At 28.2% G+C, this 19,229-nt stretch overlaps 4 protein-coding genes across 4 annotated transcripts; 2 read left to right on the top strand and 2 right to left on the bottom strand.

The window, feature by feature from the left end:
• Window positions 1–499: 499 nt before the first annotated feature.
• On the top strand, window positions 500–4,528 carry Bma-atp-3 (ATP synthase F1, delta subunit family protein; the record flags this gene model as incomplete). The annotated part of the gene is made up of 5 exons (XM_001892222.2): window positions 500–583; window positions 906–1,034; window positions 1,231–1,333; window positions 3,945–4,057; window positions 4,328–4,528. The coding sequence occupies 5 exons, from the start codon at window positions 500–502 to the stop codon at window positions 4,526–4,528; spliced, it is 630 nt and encodes a 209-aa protein (XP_001892257.2).
• Bm9094 (Uncharacterized protein) lies at window positions 1,636–3,100 on the bottom strand (the record flags this gene model as incomplete). Its single annotated transcript, XM_001892223.1, has 5 exons — window positions 1,636–1,740; window positions 2,097–2,158; window positions 2,370–2,469; window positions 2,743–2,819; window positions 2,896–3,100. 5 exons carry the CDS (start codon window positions 3,098–3,100, stop codon window positions 1,636–1,638), a joined length of 549 nt encoding a protein of 182 aa, XP_001892258.1.
• Window positions 4,529–7,253: 2,725 nt separating the features above from the next.
• Bm9093 (Uncharacterized protein) lies at window positions 7,254–10,796 on the bottom strand (the record flags this gene model as incomplete). Its single annotated transcript, XM_001892225.1, has 5 exons — window positions 7,254–7,447; window positions 7,618–7,703; window positions 8,707–8,990; window positions 9,397–9,510; window positions 10,689–10,796. 5 exons carry the CDS (start codon window positions 10,794–10,796, stop codon window positions 7,254–7,256), a joined length of 786 nt encoding a protein of 261 aa, XP_001892260.1.
• A 4,900-nt stretch (window positions 10,797–15,696) lies between these two features.
• Bma-dli-1 (dynein light intermediate chain, putative) lies at window positions 15,697–18,653 on the top strand (the record flags this gene model as incomplete). The annotated part of the gene is made up of 9 exons (XM_043080069.1): window positions 15,697–15,785; window positions 16,025–16,095; window positions 16,415–16,561; window positions 16,838–17,083; window positions 17,252–17,334; window positions 17,486–17,650; window positions 17,758–17,955; window positions 18,187–18,387; window positions 18,495–18,653. 9 exons carry the CDS (start codon window positions 15,697–15,699, stop codon window positions 18,651–18,653), a joined length of 1,359 nt encoding a protein of 452 aa, XP_042936003.1.
• Between the last annotated feature and the right edge of the window lie 576 nt (window positions 18,654–19,229).

A 19,229-nucleotide genomic window follows, 5' to 3' on the forward strand; every position in this document is an offset into this window, starting at 1 on the left:
AGTAATTTTAAGCGAAAAAACAAAAAAAAAGTGGTGGTGCCTGGTTTTAAAAAGAACCGTAATGATAGCATCTAACAGGCTGCGTTAAAACCAAGCATTACACCTCACCTGAAAAGGGAGGGGTAATCAAGGAGATACGAGGGTGAGAGAAGTGGTAGTGGCGGGGGAAGGGAGAGGGAAAGGAAGGAGGAGTGGGGGGTTTATGGGAGGAGGATTGATGAGGGATTGAGAGAATTTATGAGGTTTTACATTACTGAATGTTGTCAGCTCTTGGAAGAGATTAAAAATAGCTGTGAATAAGTGAGATATTACGAAGAATTAGAGTTTTTATTGTTTTTAGAACTGGTTGTTATATTTTTTAGAAATATGATAATTGGTTAATAAATGTGTTTGTTAAACAAACAAGACGGGTAAACTGGAAAAGTGTTTTTTTTTTTTAATTGTTTTTTCAAAATTTTATTTACCTATTAAACCATTTGGTACATTATTTACAGCGAGAATGAGTTTGCATGTACTTCGCAGTTGTATGTCGTTAAGTGCTGTTGTCCGAGCAACAGAACATATTGTTAGATCACCTGTTCAGGTAAGATTTCGTTTTTTGGAACTGTAAAAAAAAAAAAAAATGAACTGGGATAGATGCTCTTAACTGTCATATAATGTTTTCTGATATTTTTTTGAGCTAGACGGAAGAGGTGTTTTGATTTAGTTTGTTTTATGCATCAAATATAACCCGAATTTCTTTCAAGTTTAACATAACTCATGCTAGGTTCCTGCGTCCAGTGCTTTGCATACTCATTTCATTTGAAGTTTGACTTATGTGATGCAGGTTATACTTACTAGAAATGGTTTTTTTTTCTTGTATGTATTCGTGCCTAATTACTTTATAAAAATGAAATAACTTTTAGGTACACGGAGTAGAAGGACGATACGCAGCGGCACTATATTCAGCAGCAGTGAAAGACAAAACCCTTGATACTATCGATAAGGATCTCAAATCATTACAAGATGTTTATAAAACTAGTGTTAAATTTAAGGTATGTTAGAAGTAAGAAGACTTTTATCTGAGTTCTAACCGATAAAAATTTACATTTCCTTGTCATCATTTCATCAAATCGTTGACTGTGTTCTTCGTATTGTATGCACATGTATGTGAGTTTTTCAAAAACTACGTTAAGTTTATTTTGTCGTTTACTGTTTGTATAAAATTTTGCTGAACGAAGCTATTTTTAGAACTTTGTATTGGATCCAGCATTAACACCGTTATCTAAAGTGAACACTGTGAAGGATGTTGCTAAAAATCTAAATGTAAGCAAGGAAACGCTCAATTTTTTAGGTTGGTGCATTTTTCTATTATACATAGATTATGTGGATTTACGCATATGCTTGCATAAAATATGATGTCTTCCTTGGTCTTTTAAAAACATTAATTTAGACAGCAGTTAAAGAATTTTTTAAGGATAAATACTTGAATAAATTATTTGATCATTGATAATTTGCTGATTGTGTACATCTTTATAATTGAAAACTGATGGAATTTTCAATAAATAACAGAAGATTTATGTAGAGATAGAGATCACACACTATTTTGATTAGCAATAAATTAAAGGAAATAAGCATTTATTGTTCGTGTTATTATTAGTTGATTTTATCTTGCTTCTTAGCTATTTCTTGCATCGTCTTACGTTCTCGTTCGGCCTTTTTCGCATGCTCATAAACATTTCCATAATGCATTTGGTACCACTGAAAAGTTTCCTTTGAGATTTTGAAGTAAGCACCATAAAGAGCTCATGAAAATAATACAAGAAAAAAAAAGGTTCCAAATAGGAGTTAAAAAATCCAAGATTTGATGGATTTAATGGAGGTTAAAAGAGATTTTTCGACAAATAAACTTATATGTGGTTAATCAAAATTAGTTTGCTTTAAATTAGAAATCGAAATATTTAACTCAAGAACACTTTTTATTTAATAACAAGAAAAAGTTTTCTGATCTACTGTTACTGATTTTTAAGATTGGTAGGACTTTACGACTGATTATGCAAAGCCCAAACATTCGTTGATATTTCGTTGACAGAAGTTAGTTCGAGTTAATTACTAACTCTTTGCATTTCTTCATCTTTTTCATTTCGGAACAATTCGGCTAGTAGTGATTTCCTCTCTTCTAAAATAATTTTTCACAATATGCATATGTCTCATTGATTAACTCTTACTTATGTATGAGCTTTACTTGTACTGAGGTATAGTACTACTGACATTACAATCTATCATCGATTCACATTTAATGCAATAAAATGATGACGGTTGAAAAATGATTAGAAAATTGTTAAATATAAGTAAATAGAATTTAATTGCAACCGATCAGAAAATTCTACCTGTGATATTACCGGGGGTTAAATCATCAATGACAGGTGGTAAATTGAAGTCGAGTCGTTTTGATGTCTCTAGGATATTTTTCTCGTCGAAGTAAATTTGCTTAAAGATTATTTTTAAATTAATTGATGATTACAGTATTTTTGAACGCATAAGTCCTATTTCTTTTAAGTGTTAATAGTGAACTATGGTATTTCTTAAGAAATAGTCATTAACTATTTTTAAACTTTTCTACTAATAATTTTTTTTTGATTTTATCATTTTCTTAAAACTTCGATACATTAGTATATTTTTAAAAGGAGTTTTCGAGAAGGAAAATTGTAGATTTCCTAGTTCCAGTGAAAGTTGAAACTACATCATCCAAGAAATGATTACCTCTTTGCGCGTCAGTTTCATGCCATGCAAATTGAACCATTCGTAAACAAGGGTACTTTGCAGACAAGCTATTAGCCCTAAAATTTTCTGAATATAATTTAAGTTATTGAAGGGATGATGGGAGTGCTAGAATTGAAATATAAAAGTATGAACCTGAAAGTATAGTCGGCCATGACTTGTAGCTTATGAAATACATGTTGAAATTATTCATCAATCCAAATGCAGCAACAGCAACTAGGCTTGGGTTATAATTAGTGGTACAGAATGATGTTTCTGATTGCTGTGATTCCAGTGATGAGGCTTTCATTGCTTTTAAAAGTGCCTTCAAATCCTCTTCTGGTGAAGTAGTGGTCATCATCTGAAATAAATTTTTCAAACATTCTTCTATAAATTTCCAATTCAATTTGCAACAAATTAGTAAGGTAATTGTTTTGTCCATCTGCAAAGTTCGACTGAGAAAATGTGGCAATTCATTTAATGATAACGCGCGGTATGTATCAGCAAAATGTGCAATTGATCAAGTGAGGAGCTAATTGAATACAGAACAACTGATAAGGGATGTAAGGTGACCAACCGCCAAGTTTTGGAAGAAATGAATCATTTTTGAAACTAGTAATTCTTTTAAAGGTATTTTCTACCTGTAATTATTATTATATGTTATCATAGATTGCAGCTCTGATACAGCAAATTCTTGTATTGTTTACTTCATATTTCTAATACTTTAATTTTTTTAATGTTTTTAATGAATATTTTTAATGTTTTAAAATTCAAGGATTTTTTCGAAAAATATTCATACCAAAAAAAAGTCGAAGTACTAGAAATGTGAAGTTTTCGTTTTAATGATCATTTTTGCATAACTAATTTATTCGAGATTTCCATAATTCATAATTGATCTTGATAAAGTTGAATTTATGGGTTATTGCTGAGTTACCAGTGAGGAAGAAAAATTTAATCTTTTAAGTTCCAAATTCTTTGATAGAAATACCAAAGAAAAAAGTGTTTACTTTTCACTTCTTCCTCACTGCTAATGAAATGCTTCTTTCTTTTTTTCCTTTTATTTTGTATATTTCTTATATCATCCTCGCTAATGAAATGCTTCTTTCTTTTTTCTCACTGCTAATGAAATGCTTCTTTCTTTTTTTCCTTTTATTTTGTATATTTCTTATATCAAACAGTCGATTATGCAGTTATTTGTTTTTTAGTGCTGTTGGCGGAAAATGGACGACTAAATCTGCTTGAAGAGATTATGAAATTGTTCGATTCGATCATGCGAGCGCATCGCGGTGAATTGGTTGTCGAAGTAATTACTGCTGAGGTAAGATCAGTCAAAGCATTCGCACTTCTCTATCAATAATTTTATTTTTTTTTTTTTTATTTTTGATTTTTTTTTTAATGAGAAATGAGGAATTATTGTTAATATCAAACGATGTGATCGAAATCAAGAAATATTAGTTTAAGAAGTTGACTTGCTTGGATACTGATGAAATGATTTAGTTCCAACATCTGTCCTTGTTACTGTTTAGACCTAAAATTAAATTTCAAAAGTTCAGGAAGATAAAAATATGTAGGATCATCTCATTTATAGCGGCTCAGCAAGAAACATGAAGCGGCACTGAGGGAAGCGTTGAACAAATTTGCAAAGCCTGGACAGAATTTGCAAATTCAAATGACGGTAAAACCGAGCATTCTTGGTGGTATGATGGTGAGTATCGGTGACAAGTTCATTGACATGAGTATGAGCTCACAGTTCAAGAAATTTGAGGACATTTTACGAAATGCTGCTTAAATCCGAATATTTAGAAATATTTAGTCACTTTTTTATGCTTAGCCATTTTTCCTGTGATTCAGGTTTATTCTTTTAAATAAAATTTATTACTATTATTTATCACTGCAACAACCATTTTACTGAAGAGTTAAATAGTTTTTTTCTTTCTTTTTTTTCACTGATATGCGGTGAATGCTGAATGGCCTTAATGTTTGCTTTCTGTCTTTAATATCAAACTTTCATCAGCAAAGTTTTCTGCTTTATGAAATCATGCGAGATTTTTTACATTTTATCATGGATGCAACATGAACGAACAACAGTGGACAACATTATCAATTGCTGCTTAAGTCTGTTCATTGCCACAATTTTTTGCTAATTTTGGAATTTGAATAATCTGGAAGTTTCTGTTGAAAAAAATATCGAACGTATCAATTTCGTTGTTATTTTGCACTTTTTTATTGCTTAAATATATTTTAAATTTAAAAGAGAAAGACGAATAATGCCCCTTACGAGTTAAGTTTTACATCAATTACATCTATATTTGTAAAAGACAATTGATTCATTTATCATTACATTTTCATGCTAATTTTGTTTGGAAGACATTGTTGAAAAAAAATGGAAGATGATCAGAATTCGTTACTTGAGCATAGCCTGATAGAATTTGGTGGCATTCTATTTTTATATTTGATTAATTCCTGTAACATTACTGATTTTTTCCAAGTTATTTGCATAATATTAAAATTGTTTTTTTGCTGCTTGGCAATTTGAGAAGGTAGGGTTTTATCACTGAATTGTAACAGTTATTATTACATTCAAGCAATTTTACATAAAATATTGCTTATATCATTAAAATTATTTTATTGGAATTCATTATTATTTAAGCTTTCAGACAAAAGCTAATATATGATGAAAATTTTGTTAGTGTATTGGAAATTTTAATCAATAAATCAATTAAGATGCATTCATGCGTTACAATTTTTGAGAATGCTAAGATTTTACATACCATTTCATTTCATTCATTCAATTTTCAACAATTCGATATCATTAAGCTATTTCCGGAAATGTTGAAAATGCTACTATCATCGTTCAAAGTTCATTCATCTGCTAGAATTGCTAGAATCGTTGAAAATGATGAAACTCAGGTGACCATAAGAAAGCTCTTCTGCGATCTAATTAATAATTAACCTAAACTTAAAGTCCTAAGTTTCAATGTTATCATGGTATCAATGATAAAAAAGAAGTCAGTCATGAAAGAATATTAGTGAAAATTAACCATAAATCTGGCTGTTTTATAAAAATGAATTTTTTTTTTGATTAATTGATAAATGCAAATTTTATCGGTAAATTAAAAGTAAATTCATTGACTAAATTTTATTTTATTCTAGTTTTATAAACAAAAAATGTTATCAGTAACACAACTATCTTCTTCAATATTTTACTCTGAGCCATTTTAGTATCATTAAGATGATTCTGAAGATACTGAGATGTCACCTTTTTCTCTAGCAAATCAATATCTTTCAATTTCCAACAATTTTAAATTACTTACTGATATAACTAACTAAGTAATCACTATATCTTTTTTCCAATTCATTCGTATCGTTTCGGCATCATTTGAATTGTAATTATTTATTCGACTGCTCATAATAAACAAATCAGATTCGAATTATGACTTGGAATATTTTTACTTGAACAAATAAATGCTTTGTAATTAGTGGTAAAACATTTGAAAATTAAATATGGGAATGAAAAGAAACTTTCACATGCAAATGTATTGATACATTTATTGACCCCAATTATTCGACAGAAAATTCCCATAATTATATTAATTTATCCTGATTAATCACACGTAATTTATTAAATCATAAATTAGTTTTTTCTTTTTATTGCATTTTAGTTTTTTTGTATCATTTATCTAATAATGAAATGAAATTTTATATTGTTTTAAATTTTAGCTAAAATATTATACGTTGAATTATTTTATAATCTTCACATAAACTTATTTTGTATATATAAATTACATCAAATTTATTTAGTTTAGTTAAATTGAATTAATATTTATGGAATGCAAAGAAAACAAAAATATAAATGAATGCTAAATTTTGGATGTGACATTTAATAATGACATATAAATCGTAACTATCGCTCTACAATTGGGCACTTTTATTCTTTTCCAATGTATTTTTTTTTTTGCAATTCAAAAGGTTTAATAATTCATTCGATGTAAATAAATACCAATAGTAAATTATCTGTTAACAACATTATTCTCAAATTTTTTGCAATTTGGATTTGAAATTTGGATCAGATTTTAAAATTGTTAAATATAAAATTTAATATATTAAAAAAATGAACTTCTATACAATTTAACAACAGTAGTTACCACTTCATTTTTTTTTTTGAATGTTTAATTCCCGAAAATTATACAAATTTGAATTGTCTTATTTTCTTCCTTCTTTCGATATATATACATATATAAACAGACACTTATGGTAATTTAAAAAAGTATTAAATTAATTTCAATATATTAAATATACACAAAAATACACAGAAAATGCAAGAAAGCATGGCTGAATAGCATGGCAAATACAAATAATTAATATAAATGTGATATAATATCTACAATAATTCCTTCCTAAAACAAAGAAACATGAAAAGTTCAATTTGTCTGTATGATCTTTGAACTGAAATTGAATATTTCAATCTTTGGAAAGGAAAAAATGAAAGTTTTAAAAATACTCCCAGATATATGTCATACCAGCGTTGACAAATTACCATTTACATAGCTTTCTTGGACTTCCTTATCATCGTTGGAGCACCACACATAAATACAATGTATGAGGCCTGCAGTACAAAGCGCAGTTGACGCAATACCAAATGCTGCGCCAACACCTCGTGATATGGTACCAACTCGTCCTGGTAATAGCATCCATTGTAACATGCTACCTGAAAATGAAACAAAAAAAAAATCAATAATACATACCTGTTTGAAAATGATAAAAAAAAATATTAAAATATGCATTATTCATCATATTTAGTCATTACAATTCCTTTCTTTTGTTTATATTTAAATTTATATTATTAATGAAATTAAGGTTCTATTAACAGTTACTTACCTACTATGAAGAAAAGTACGGCAAAAAACCAAGCTGTATAAATAATACAACGTAGAAAACGTCCACCACTTAAAAATGATAGTACTCTGAAAAATCGACCAAAAAAAAGTTGTAAATTCGATTGACAAATTTAAGATAAAGTGTTTAACTGTAAGTTGAAATAATGAAATGATAAAAGCAAAAATACATCAATTGCTAATTGTTTTAATCAAATTTGTGAAATTGAAAAAGTCTAATAGTAATAACTAAAATTGATAAAACATATTTAGTTTTACTTTGATTGTACGATTTAGATAAATCATAAGAGTTCTTTTTATTGCTAATTTTGCTATTGCATTTATTTATTTCTTTGTGTTACTGCAATTATTTCCGCTAGTAAAAGATCAGATATGGACAGATTAGATCTTTCCAAGTTTCTCATATTTCATTCTCAATAAAGGATTACTTCAGGTTGTAAAGTCTGTTAATACAATTCTCAGATTACTCTTTCAAGTAACTATGATATGTTATTAATAACTTATGTTGCATCTGAAATTACCAAATTGCAACTATTTGTTAAGGCAATTTACAGTCTCGGTTATTGAATTAATGACCGAAAAATTGAAATAAATGATGCGGAAAATCTTGCGATATCTGTCCTGAGCATATTACTCAATGTTATTCTATATTACCTGGTAAAATCATTGAGGAAGAAAAATTGAAAACATTAAATAATAAGATTTAAATTTGGAAAATTACAAAGACATAAATTGAATAATTAGGAAGATAAATTAAAAATTTCAACATTGAAAATATTTATTTTCTCAAAATTTATGCAATAGATAAAAAGAAATGAATGAGAAAATCATTAAAGAATAAATAATATAAGCAAAGTATTAAATAATTAATGAATAAGTAAGTAATTGATTAAGAAATTATTTAAATAAGGATAAATAGTATTGAAAGTTTTCTTACATAATAGGAAAAGAAAACTAGCAGCACGAATAATACTGGATTTTCCACGAAATTCCAATATAGAATTGGATATTGTCATAAAATTTTAGTTAATAACATTAATTGTTACATTTAAAGAAACAGAATTAAGCTAACCTTTTAATAGATGTCGGATTTGTTTTCAACATTTTGAGAGCAAAAAAAAGTTGCAAAGTTGATAGAAGGAAAGTTGAAATAGACGTAGTCACAGCGATCAAAGATAGCGAACTAGCTATTTCATACATCATATTGCGCACCATCAATGAACCGTCAGTGGCCAAGTCGGATGATTCCGCTGTAGTTGTTCTCCATTGAATAGAAAGTAAACTCAAGAGTGACGTGAATGCAAAAAGGATTGATACAATGGACATTAGCGCTAGTACCAACAACGAAAATTTGACCTAATAAAAAGAAATAAAAGCACTTTTGAATATCACTTAAAAGAAGTTTTTATGAAATTTTAAGTGAATTGAAGTTTTTTAGGTATAAATTTAACTCGAATGCTATATTTTGAACAAATTTTTTATGATACTTATAACAAAACTACACAACGAATTATTCTAGACCATAACAAAACTACATAACGAATTATTCTTGACCTATATTTAAGAATTGGCATTCAAATTTAAAAAAAAAAAAAAAAAAAAATTTAACAAACCTTAAAGTCATTTGGGTAACTTTGAAATTTTTATGTTTCCTTTTCTGTTTCTTTTTCCTTTTTTTCAAAAATTTTTTTAACTTAAACTTTGCTTATTTAAAAATGAAATTAACTAGCATGATTTATCATAGAAGTGCAGAAAATCATACCCTGGCGACATTTATTCGAATTTGAGTTTGTTGTTTATGAAAATTCGTATCAGCTTCTAACGGTGGTTTGCGTTGCATTGAATGTATCCGACGACTACAAGGTGATGGTGCAACCTGAAATTAACTTGTTTGTTAGAATCACAAGTGAAAACTTAAAAATTAAAAAAAAAAATCTTTTCAACATGATCATTTAATAGAAAAAGTGAATAATAGGAGCTTACTAATCCAGTTGTCCATCTATCCATTTGAATAACTTTACATTAAAAAAAAAGTTTTTTCTCGACACATTATGAAAATAAAATAATCAAAGATGAATAAAAAATTATTTGTTGGAAGATCAAACATAAGAAAGATGACAGAAATTAAGTAGGCATATGAAAATAGATGAAGGGATAAAGCGTCAATGAAGAGGAAAAAATGTCACCGATATTTACACATGACAAGTTCACACAATCGTTACATGTGTCATTCTGTCCCTCCCCTCGAATCCTAAATCACTTCACTTGCTCGTAGTTCAGATGTCTCGATCCGATAATGTAATACTTTATCGTTCTACCTACATTCTATGTATCAAACAGCTAAGATAATATCACTTATCGTCATGTCTATTAATATTATCGATATTTATCATTAAAATAATCTATGCTTTACCAATTATTGCTTCTATAATTAATTAAATTAACCTTATCTACGCAATTATAAAAGATACTAGTTTTGCTTTGTTTTTATAACTTATTTGTTGCATATTTGTTATATCTCTGTATGTTTATTATGTTTAAAAAGTTCATCTGTTTATTGCATGCAAACATACTTTTAAAAACAAATTGTTTTTCTTTCATTCTGAAATATATCTTTATTCGACTCTTATACTGCACTGGCATAATGTGTGCACATTACTGTAACAACATATGTACTACTGTAATGGCGTACTGTATCCATCGCCAGTATTTACATGCACTACTGTAGTGGTACATTACGCGTATTACTCTACTGGCATTTACAATCGTTTTATTGGTGTGAATATTAAGTAGTAAAATGAATCATTAACACATGAGAGGAAATAACAGAAAGTATTTGTGCTATTGTAACAAATCAATAAGGTCAGTTTTAAATTTGAATTCTCTTTTTAATACCTTATAGAATTTAACTTTTTGATCGAAAAAGATGTGAAAATAAACAAAGAATTAAGCAAATAAGGCTAAGATATATTATTAGTATAAATTTAATATGTGAATATGTGAATTTCGATTAAAAATAAGAATATATCAATAAGTGAGTACAATAGTACTTACCGAATTACCATTATTAAGATGGTTAAAATCGGAGAGATAGCTGGAACGAGATGGCGGTAGTAGTGGTGTACGATAAGGAGCAGGTGGAATAGTCGGTAAAGCACACATATCCTTTTATACCATTAATTCATTTCTAATAAATATGTAGAGATCTCAAAAATATCGTATAAATCAAAATATAAGAAATAATTGATTAAAGAACTAAAATTTCAAATATTACGTCAACAAATGAAATCTGATTTGAATTTCATCTTATCATCATATGTCGTTATGAGCATTGTGTATAATAACATTTCAATCATTAATAGACAAATCAGTTAAAAGTTAGCAAAAAGTGTCAATTCAATCGAAGTTAATATCTGCAATAATCGATCCAATAATATTTACAGTATTTATCAGTTAATAATAACGGTTACCAAAAATCATAAATCACAATCATGATAATTACTGATCAAAAAGCAAAAGGAGTTGTAAAAATAGAATGAATAAAAATAATTTATTGGAAAAATAGAATTTCAGTTTCATTAAAAGTATTTCTGTTGTTAAGATGAATTTTTATAATAAGAAATTCAACGATAGTATTAGGAATAATCAGAATCACCTTTTGATATCAGTAAATCGCATCAAAATGTGAACTTTTGAAGCTATCATAATAAACTTCTATGATAACTTTAAAATAATCTAATCAGTGTTCAATTTATTCCCTATGTAATATTCGAATTATTTAACCATTGTGGTGATAATTTCATAACTGATCTGAATCTTGGTAATCATTAAAACAATGATACCATCAGATGATTACTTCGATTATTTGAATAATCGATTTTGTGGGTGATAAATTATTAGTAATATTGCCAGTAAATGATTAATTAATTAGTTGATTGCTATGGTCACATCACTAAACATGTAAATCTATAAATCAAAATCGCTGGAAATGGAATCATCAAAATTCAATTTACACCAATACATTTTCTATTCTTTTATTCTAATAACAAATGAGAATCTCATCGTTTTTCTCCTCTTACATTCAATCAAATATTATTCCAATGTCATTCAATTGATGAATTGCCTAACCAAATGGTAATTTTTAAGTAGATCATCGATAAAATGTCAAAATATCATAAAGCGAAATGAAATTTTATAAATTTCAATGCAGAAAATTATTTCCATAAATTATCACCTGAATTCTGATTTCAAATTATAAAACTGTTTTTTTTTTTTTTTTAAATTTGACATCAAAATTTCGGAATTATAAGCCTCGAATTTTAAACATTTGGAAAAGAAGTTTTTTTTAGGTGCAAATTTGGCATAATATAGCAGAATTTTTAAACAAAAAAAAAAAAAAAAAATCTTTTTCTTACAGAAGTAAAATATGTATTTACGTAGACGGAAGATAAAGAAAATTTAATTCGTTTTTTTTTTTTTTTTTCAATTTAATAGCAAAATTGAAATAATATCAAAGTGAAAAGGAAATAGAAAAAAAGTAATATACAATGAGGAAAATTTATTTGTAAGAATTTATAATGTATCGATTGAATGTATAATTTCAAATGAAATTATTCGCCAAATTATTGTTTTCAAATGAAATTATTCGCCAAATTATTATTGAAAGTAAAGTGATGTAGAAGAAGAAATAAGAAAATATGCAAAACAGAAATTTAAATTGTACTGGGACCAGTTGTTACTTAGTAATAAATAAAAACAAATTAAAACAATAACACGCAGAAGAACAAAATTATATTATTAAAAATAAAAACCATTGTATTAAATGAAAATTAATATTAAAACCGTTAATCGACAGAAAGATATTTTGAAAGTAAATGACAAATACATACAAATGATAGATGTAGAAGTTGAAATTAGAATGAAATAGAATTTAAAAAGTTCATTTCATTTATCCAATTTAAAAAGTTTATTTTCAATTTTGATATTTATTTATCCAATTTAAAAAATTTATTCTCAGGACTTAATTTTGGTTCAGTTGAAGAAATTATAACTATTTGATTATACTTTGTAATTAATATAGCACAGTTGTAAAAATGTAAAGAATCGTTATAATTATAATGGAATAATGATTATAACTTTTTAATAAATAAATATTTTTTAATAAATGTTGTTCAGTTATGGAACTAAAAAGTGTTAAAATAAATAAAAATTAGTGTGAAAGATTGTGAAAAGCTATTTACTCTTAAGATTTGAGCTTAAGAAGGAATCATCTTAAGCTCATCTGTAAGTCATCAGTGATAGTTGCAAATGATAAGAATGAAATGAATGATTGAGATGAAGGATTTCGGCCTATCATAGTAATCTCAGTATTATTTGTCGGTAACATTTCTTTGATTTTTTTTTCTTTCTGAAATGTGAAGAAAAAAAGAAAAAGAAAAAAAGTATATGGTCCAAAAAAAAAAAAAAAAAAAAAAGGAAAGTTTATACTATTTAAAAGCTTATTTTAACAATAGAATCTCAAAAAAAATTATGTACATATATAACATATGTATGTATGCATAGAATAACCTAAAATCTTTATAAAATGCAAAAGCAAAACAAAGTAAAAAAAAATCGATCAATAAGTGATTGATTACCATTTATGTAAAATAGAGAGATCAGTAAATGCAGATGGCAATTACAATATTACGCTTTCCATTTGCCATATCTTCTTTTTCAAATTAATAAATGAATAAATTAAATTATTGCTTGTTGGTAAGTAATATTATTGGTATTTTACTACTGGTAATTTAAAATAAAAGATGTCATTTTGATTGAAATACTGCAAATTACAAAGAATTAGGTAATTAAGAAGATTAATATAAATAAAATTTGTAATTATTCATTTAAAATTTTAAATTACCAATAATAAAATAGAATTCATTCCTTCTCTTTTTTTTTTCTGAAATGTTATTTGCTGGAGAATACATTTTGTTAAATTAGAAATTGAAATTTGACGAATTAATAAAATTGAAACTTCAATGAATAAATGGAATGCATCTGAAATGTTAAGCGAGGAGCATATAATATGAGAAAGGGATAGGATTTCAGCAATGAGTTCTGATCATTGCAATAATATTTCAATTTCTTCGTCTTTCTTGTTTATCAAATAAAATAGCAAAAGTTAATATTTGCTAAAGAATATATAAATGTTGAAATCATAAATTAAATTTCGAAAGAACTAAAAATAAATAATAAATTCAATTTCTGCATAAAAATACGAATGATTTCCAGCCTGAAATGATATGGTAGCATTTTGCACTTAATTATATATTCCTCATCCATAATTATTTTATCACAAAAAATTAAATCACTTTTGGGTAAGCCTCCAAATTTGTTCTCTGTTCAATTATAAATATGGAATTTATTTGAAAGCTCAAAAATGGCAAATTTTAATAATTTTCTCGATATACTACCAAAATATTCCTATTTTATCGAAAAAAATCTCCGTATAGAAATAACTTCTTTGCATATATGTTTGTTTGGAAAAAAAAAAAAAGAAGTTTAAAATTTGCTTAATACTTAAAATTTTACAAGTAAAGTTTATTTGTTTTATAAATTAAAATTCAAAATCTAATTTATGCTAAAAAATTTTACAAGTTACTGATAGGATGATATAACTGAAGAAAATGTTGAACATAAAGGTTAAGATAGAGTAAAGGAAAGGTTAAAGGTTACAAGTAAAGTTTAGAATAAGAGTTATGATTAAAGGTTAAAGGTAAAAATAAGAATAAAAGTATCAAAACAAGCAAAGGTGAAAGGGAAATGAATAGAAGGGACAACCATCTCTCATATTTGTCTCTCTCTTGTGCTTGTTGTTTGGTCAACGAAACAACAAAATAGTTTATGCGGGATGAATGTTTCTACTTTCCTCCCTCTTTCCCTCCTTTTTCTCTCTTTCTTTTCCCCTTTCCCTTTCTCTCCCCCCTCTCTCTCTTATACAATTGAAAAAGAGGAAAGGAAATTTGTGGGATGAATGCATTGAATGGGTATAGAAAAAGCATAAGGAAGCAAAAAGGAAAGAGAAAAAAACAAATAGATGAGAAGAATTGGATATATTCATCTAATTATTTAAATTCAATTAATAATTCAAATTCATTCATTAACTGATTAATTAAAACATTTTAAATTTATGCAGAAATCAATACTTAATTGCTATAAAAATTATAAATTAATAATTTAAATATTTGAATCTAATCGGAAAAAAAAAAAGGAATGCAATTTATTTCTGCAATTTTTATTAAAGATTCATTTTTATATACCATTCGTCATACTTTTTTTATCGTTCAATTATTAATTAACTGATTACTTAACAATTATTCCTTTCCAATATTGAGAAATCTTTCCGGAAATTCTATGTTATTTTTCAATAACCCGGAAATGATTTTTTATGAATGTCTTAGAGGATGGTAATTAATGTACTTTGTTAGTTCCTTCAATAGTGTATGTAAGTAATTTAATTATAAAATATTATAGCGATGAATAAAGAATTAATTCATTCCCTCAAATTAAGTGATGCTAAATTCGCTTGGGACATAAGTAATTTCGTAGCGTCCAGTGTTGTTATCATTAATGCTATCGTTATCATCGACGTCGACATTGTTATCGTTATTGTGTTATTAATATTATTGATAAGTAGTATTATTAGTGTGTAATATTACTTAGCAATCAGTTCAATTATTATTATTACTAGTAGTAGTTATGATACTATTATTATTGTTATTATTTTTATCATTGTTGGTATTATTATTATCATTATTATTGTTATTTAAAGAAATATATTAATATTATCAATATTATTACCAATTTGTTTTATTTTTAATGTTTGTAAAAGATTAAATTGTAATGATTGAAAGGGTTGTATTATGTATATGAACAATATCGTATCTTTCATATATTCTAGTTCATTCGTCTGGCTATTTCTTATCGGAAATGTTCGAAATTCTATTTGGAGTTAAGAAAAAAAAAAAATGTAAGCACACTTAATGCCTTGGTTACAGGTTTGTCTGCTCAATCGTTCGGAATGCCTCCAACTGGTTCATTAAATTTGTCGCTTCAGGTGGCGGGTAATGCGACTGTAAATACAAGTGGAAATGATGATGAAAGGATTTGGTTAGTCCTTGTTTTTGTTTTATGAAGATTGATATTTTTCGGCGAGTAATGTTGAGAAGGAGAGCAGGAGATGAAGGGGAAAGGAGAGAAGCATTAAGTTTAATATCTATCATATAGTTGAGGGGCGAGTTTTTCTTGTTGGAAGTTGCTAGCTGGTACACATTAAAAAAGTAAGTATGCCTGAAATTGTAAAGAAATTAGCAGATTTGTTGGGATTTCCAAACTGAAATTGATTGCAGGACTCAAATATTATCTGAGGTAAGCGCTAATGGTATGAGCAACAGTGCACCAGGAACAATTCTCTTCCTAGGTAACGCTACAAAGAATTGTATAACCTGTCAAATTTAAAGAGTCAAATTGCTTGTTTTTCCAATAAGAAATCCTTGTAATTCTTGTCACTTTTATTTTAATAAATTAAGCCTTATTTTCATAGTAACTCAGTAAGCATTTATCGCAGTTGCAGGAATTATCATCAAGAAAATTTAAGAAAAATAAAGAAGCATGAAGTGAAACTTCAGCTGGAAAATATGGAATGTTGTTGTAGATGACTGGATAATATATTCCAGCGGTATTTATCAACAAAATGGAGAAGCCTGTTTATCAAGTAATTATCTTTTGTTACTTTGCAGGAAATAGGCAGAGTGGCAAAAGTTGGTTATTGAATAGACTTGAGAAACGAGAAACATCTGGTCGTGGTTCTGCTCTAGAATACCATTTCTTAAATGTACACACGGATTATAGGGATGTAAGCTATGCGTATCAGTTGGCTTCAGCAGGTACATATATCAAATTTAATTCAACCATTTTATTTGATCGAAATCTCTAATTAGATCTGCTAAGACTATTGACTGTAAGTAGAAATGACTTTAGGCAATTATAAATGTTTGAAATATATTCAAGAAAACGCTTGTGATAGCTAAGTTCCAAAAAAGGTAGAATCGTAGAAATTATTGCGGAAAGCTTCAAGTAAGTTTTCTATGCAAGGTTTTTCGTATCTATGTTAATAATATCGAAACTTGTATGTTTCAACTATTTAAACATTACAGTTTTAGGTGCCGGCGTTGCACCTGGTGAAAGCGTAACACTTCCAGTATGGGTTTTGGATGGTGATGTAGCGTTTGCACCTTTGGTAAAATTTGCTTTAACCGCACCATTAAGCAAAAGCATTGTGATATTATGTGCGTCGATGCAAGAACCTGGGGCAGTATTGCCATCACTGAATAAATGGGTAAAAGTGATAAGTGATCAGATCGAAAATATATTTGATAAAGCTACCGTTATAGATGCTCGTAAATCGCGTGAGTTGTTTTATAAAATTTGATTTTTATATAACTCTAAAAACCTTTTATAACTCTTTTATACCTATACACTTAAATTAATTCTGTCTAATACTATGTACAACTTTAAATTCTTAGAGATGGAAGAAGGCCGAAATACACTTATTTCATCGGTCGGATTTTTTTCAGAAGAGTTATTTTGGCAGGAGTATGTTGAACCATTGGATAGCTCGATGCAAAGCGATAAAATACCATCCATGGAAACAGAACATGTACGTTCGCATTTTGTGGTATTATTCGTAAAATTCTTTCATTCAAATACTTAATTCAGTAGTTGGATGATCTCTTACACTGTACTTTCCTGCTTTGCTTAACTATCTTTTATCTGCTTAAAAAGAAAATGATTCAATACATTTATTTCAGGTATTGTTACCGTTGGAACAAAATATCTTAACTCGAAATACAGGTGCTGCATTAGTAGTTGTGCTAACGAAGAGTGATTTAGCACATAATGAAATGTCTGATGAACAGCTCGATCGCTTACAGTATCATGTTCGCAAATTTTGCATGGCACATGGAGCTGCTTTGGTAGGACATTGTATATTTTTTTTATCATTAGTGTTTCTTTTACGTTGTATACAAAAGTTTTTCTTTTTTCATTCAATTATGTGGCTTATATGAAAAACATGTTTCAGGTTTACACATCAGCGAAAGAAGAAAAAAATACAGCTTTGCTATACAAATATGTTGTTCATCGAGTGTGTGGTATGCCATTCACAACACCTGCTCAAGTTGTTGACAAGGATTCAGTATTTGTGCCGGCAGGTTGGGATAATGAGAAAAAACTGGATATAATTAAAGAAGCGATTCCAGATGTGGACCATCCATTAGCGGTTAATTTCTACTGATATTATATTAGCAAAGCAAATAATGAAGCATAAAATGCACACACATTTGGTAGTTTGGAATTAAACTAAATGAAATTTATGTGTTATCCGTAATGAGATCTATTGCCGATTGAAATTGATGGCAAATCTTATGTCCATATTTCAGTTCATTTTCAAATCGTTTTAAAAAAAAGATTTAGAAAATAAAAAAGTTGATCTTTTTTTTATCTATTATAGATGGTGCGTGAAAGACAATCAATGCGGGACCAAATAATGGAGGCAGAAGAAGAGCAAGCATTCTTACACAAACTTGCAAGTGTTGAAATAGCGTCACCGAAACGAACTGCACCGCCGCCGAAGCAGACAAGTGAAGGAGCAGATGGCAATTCTCCGCTAGTTTCTTTTTTCAACAATCTTCTTAGAACCAAAGAGGGTCAGGTCAGTTTTTTTTTTTCTCTTTGATTAATGCAAGTTTCTTTTGACTGAATTATTTTCTTTCTCATATTATTAAGGTTAATCATAAAGAAGCTGCAATGCTTTTGCAGGCTGCGCAGACGAATCGTGCAACGATTGATCCGCAAGCACAATTACAAAGAATGCTAGAACAGGTAAACAATTCGGCAACGTCATCAGCAGCAAAATCAAATGGAGAACAAACATCAGTGACTCCAGAACTACATTCAAGTCAACAACAGTCATCATAATTTTGATTTAAAGCTCCGAGAAGTATTAAATTACAAATTTTACTGCTATAGCTTGTTGGTTGTTCGAAATGATTTCGCTTCGAAATTATCATTGCTGCCGCAAAAATCTTAAAATATCAGTGGTGATTTTGGTGAGCTATGGGATATTACAATGGTACATTGTTCTTATGCGTATATCATCTGTATTTCGTCTTTTCTTTATTATTTTACCTAAGCCATATTTATTTGTCCGATTATTGCTGCTAACCGCGATGTTAATAGAAGGACAAGGGTTTCACCGAAAAATTATAAACGATGGAATATACCTCCTCACGTTGTATATGAGTCTTTGTCAGTGTAAATCACGGTTTTCTTATCATATCAACTCTTCGTTTTAATGCGAAAAAATTTCTGTTGAATTAGAATGACATCCCAAACTGAACTTAATCCATGTAACTGAAAAATTATTAAATTCCAGAAAATCCAAAGAACTAGGGATCGGTGAAAGGCTTTCCTTCCTCATTCCGGATGAAGTTCCGGTTAAGTTCTTCCTCTCTGCTGTATATTTTAATAATAATCGCTTGCTTTGCAGTAATT

Source organism: Brugia malayi (genome assembly GCF_000002995.4).
Source record: "Brugia malayi strain FR3 genome assembly, contig: Bm_v4_Chr3_scaffold_001, whole genome shotgun sequence".
In the NCBI taxonomy this organism is placed as follows: Eukaryota; Metazoa; Nematoda; class Chromadorea; order Rhabditida; family Onchocercidae; genus Brugia; species Brugia malayi.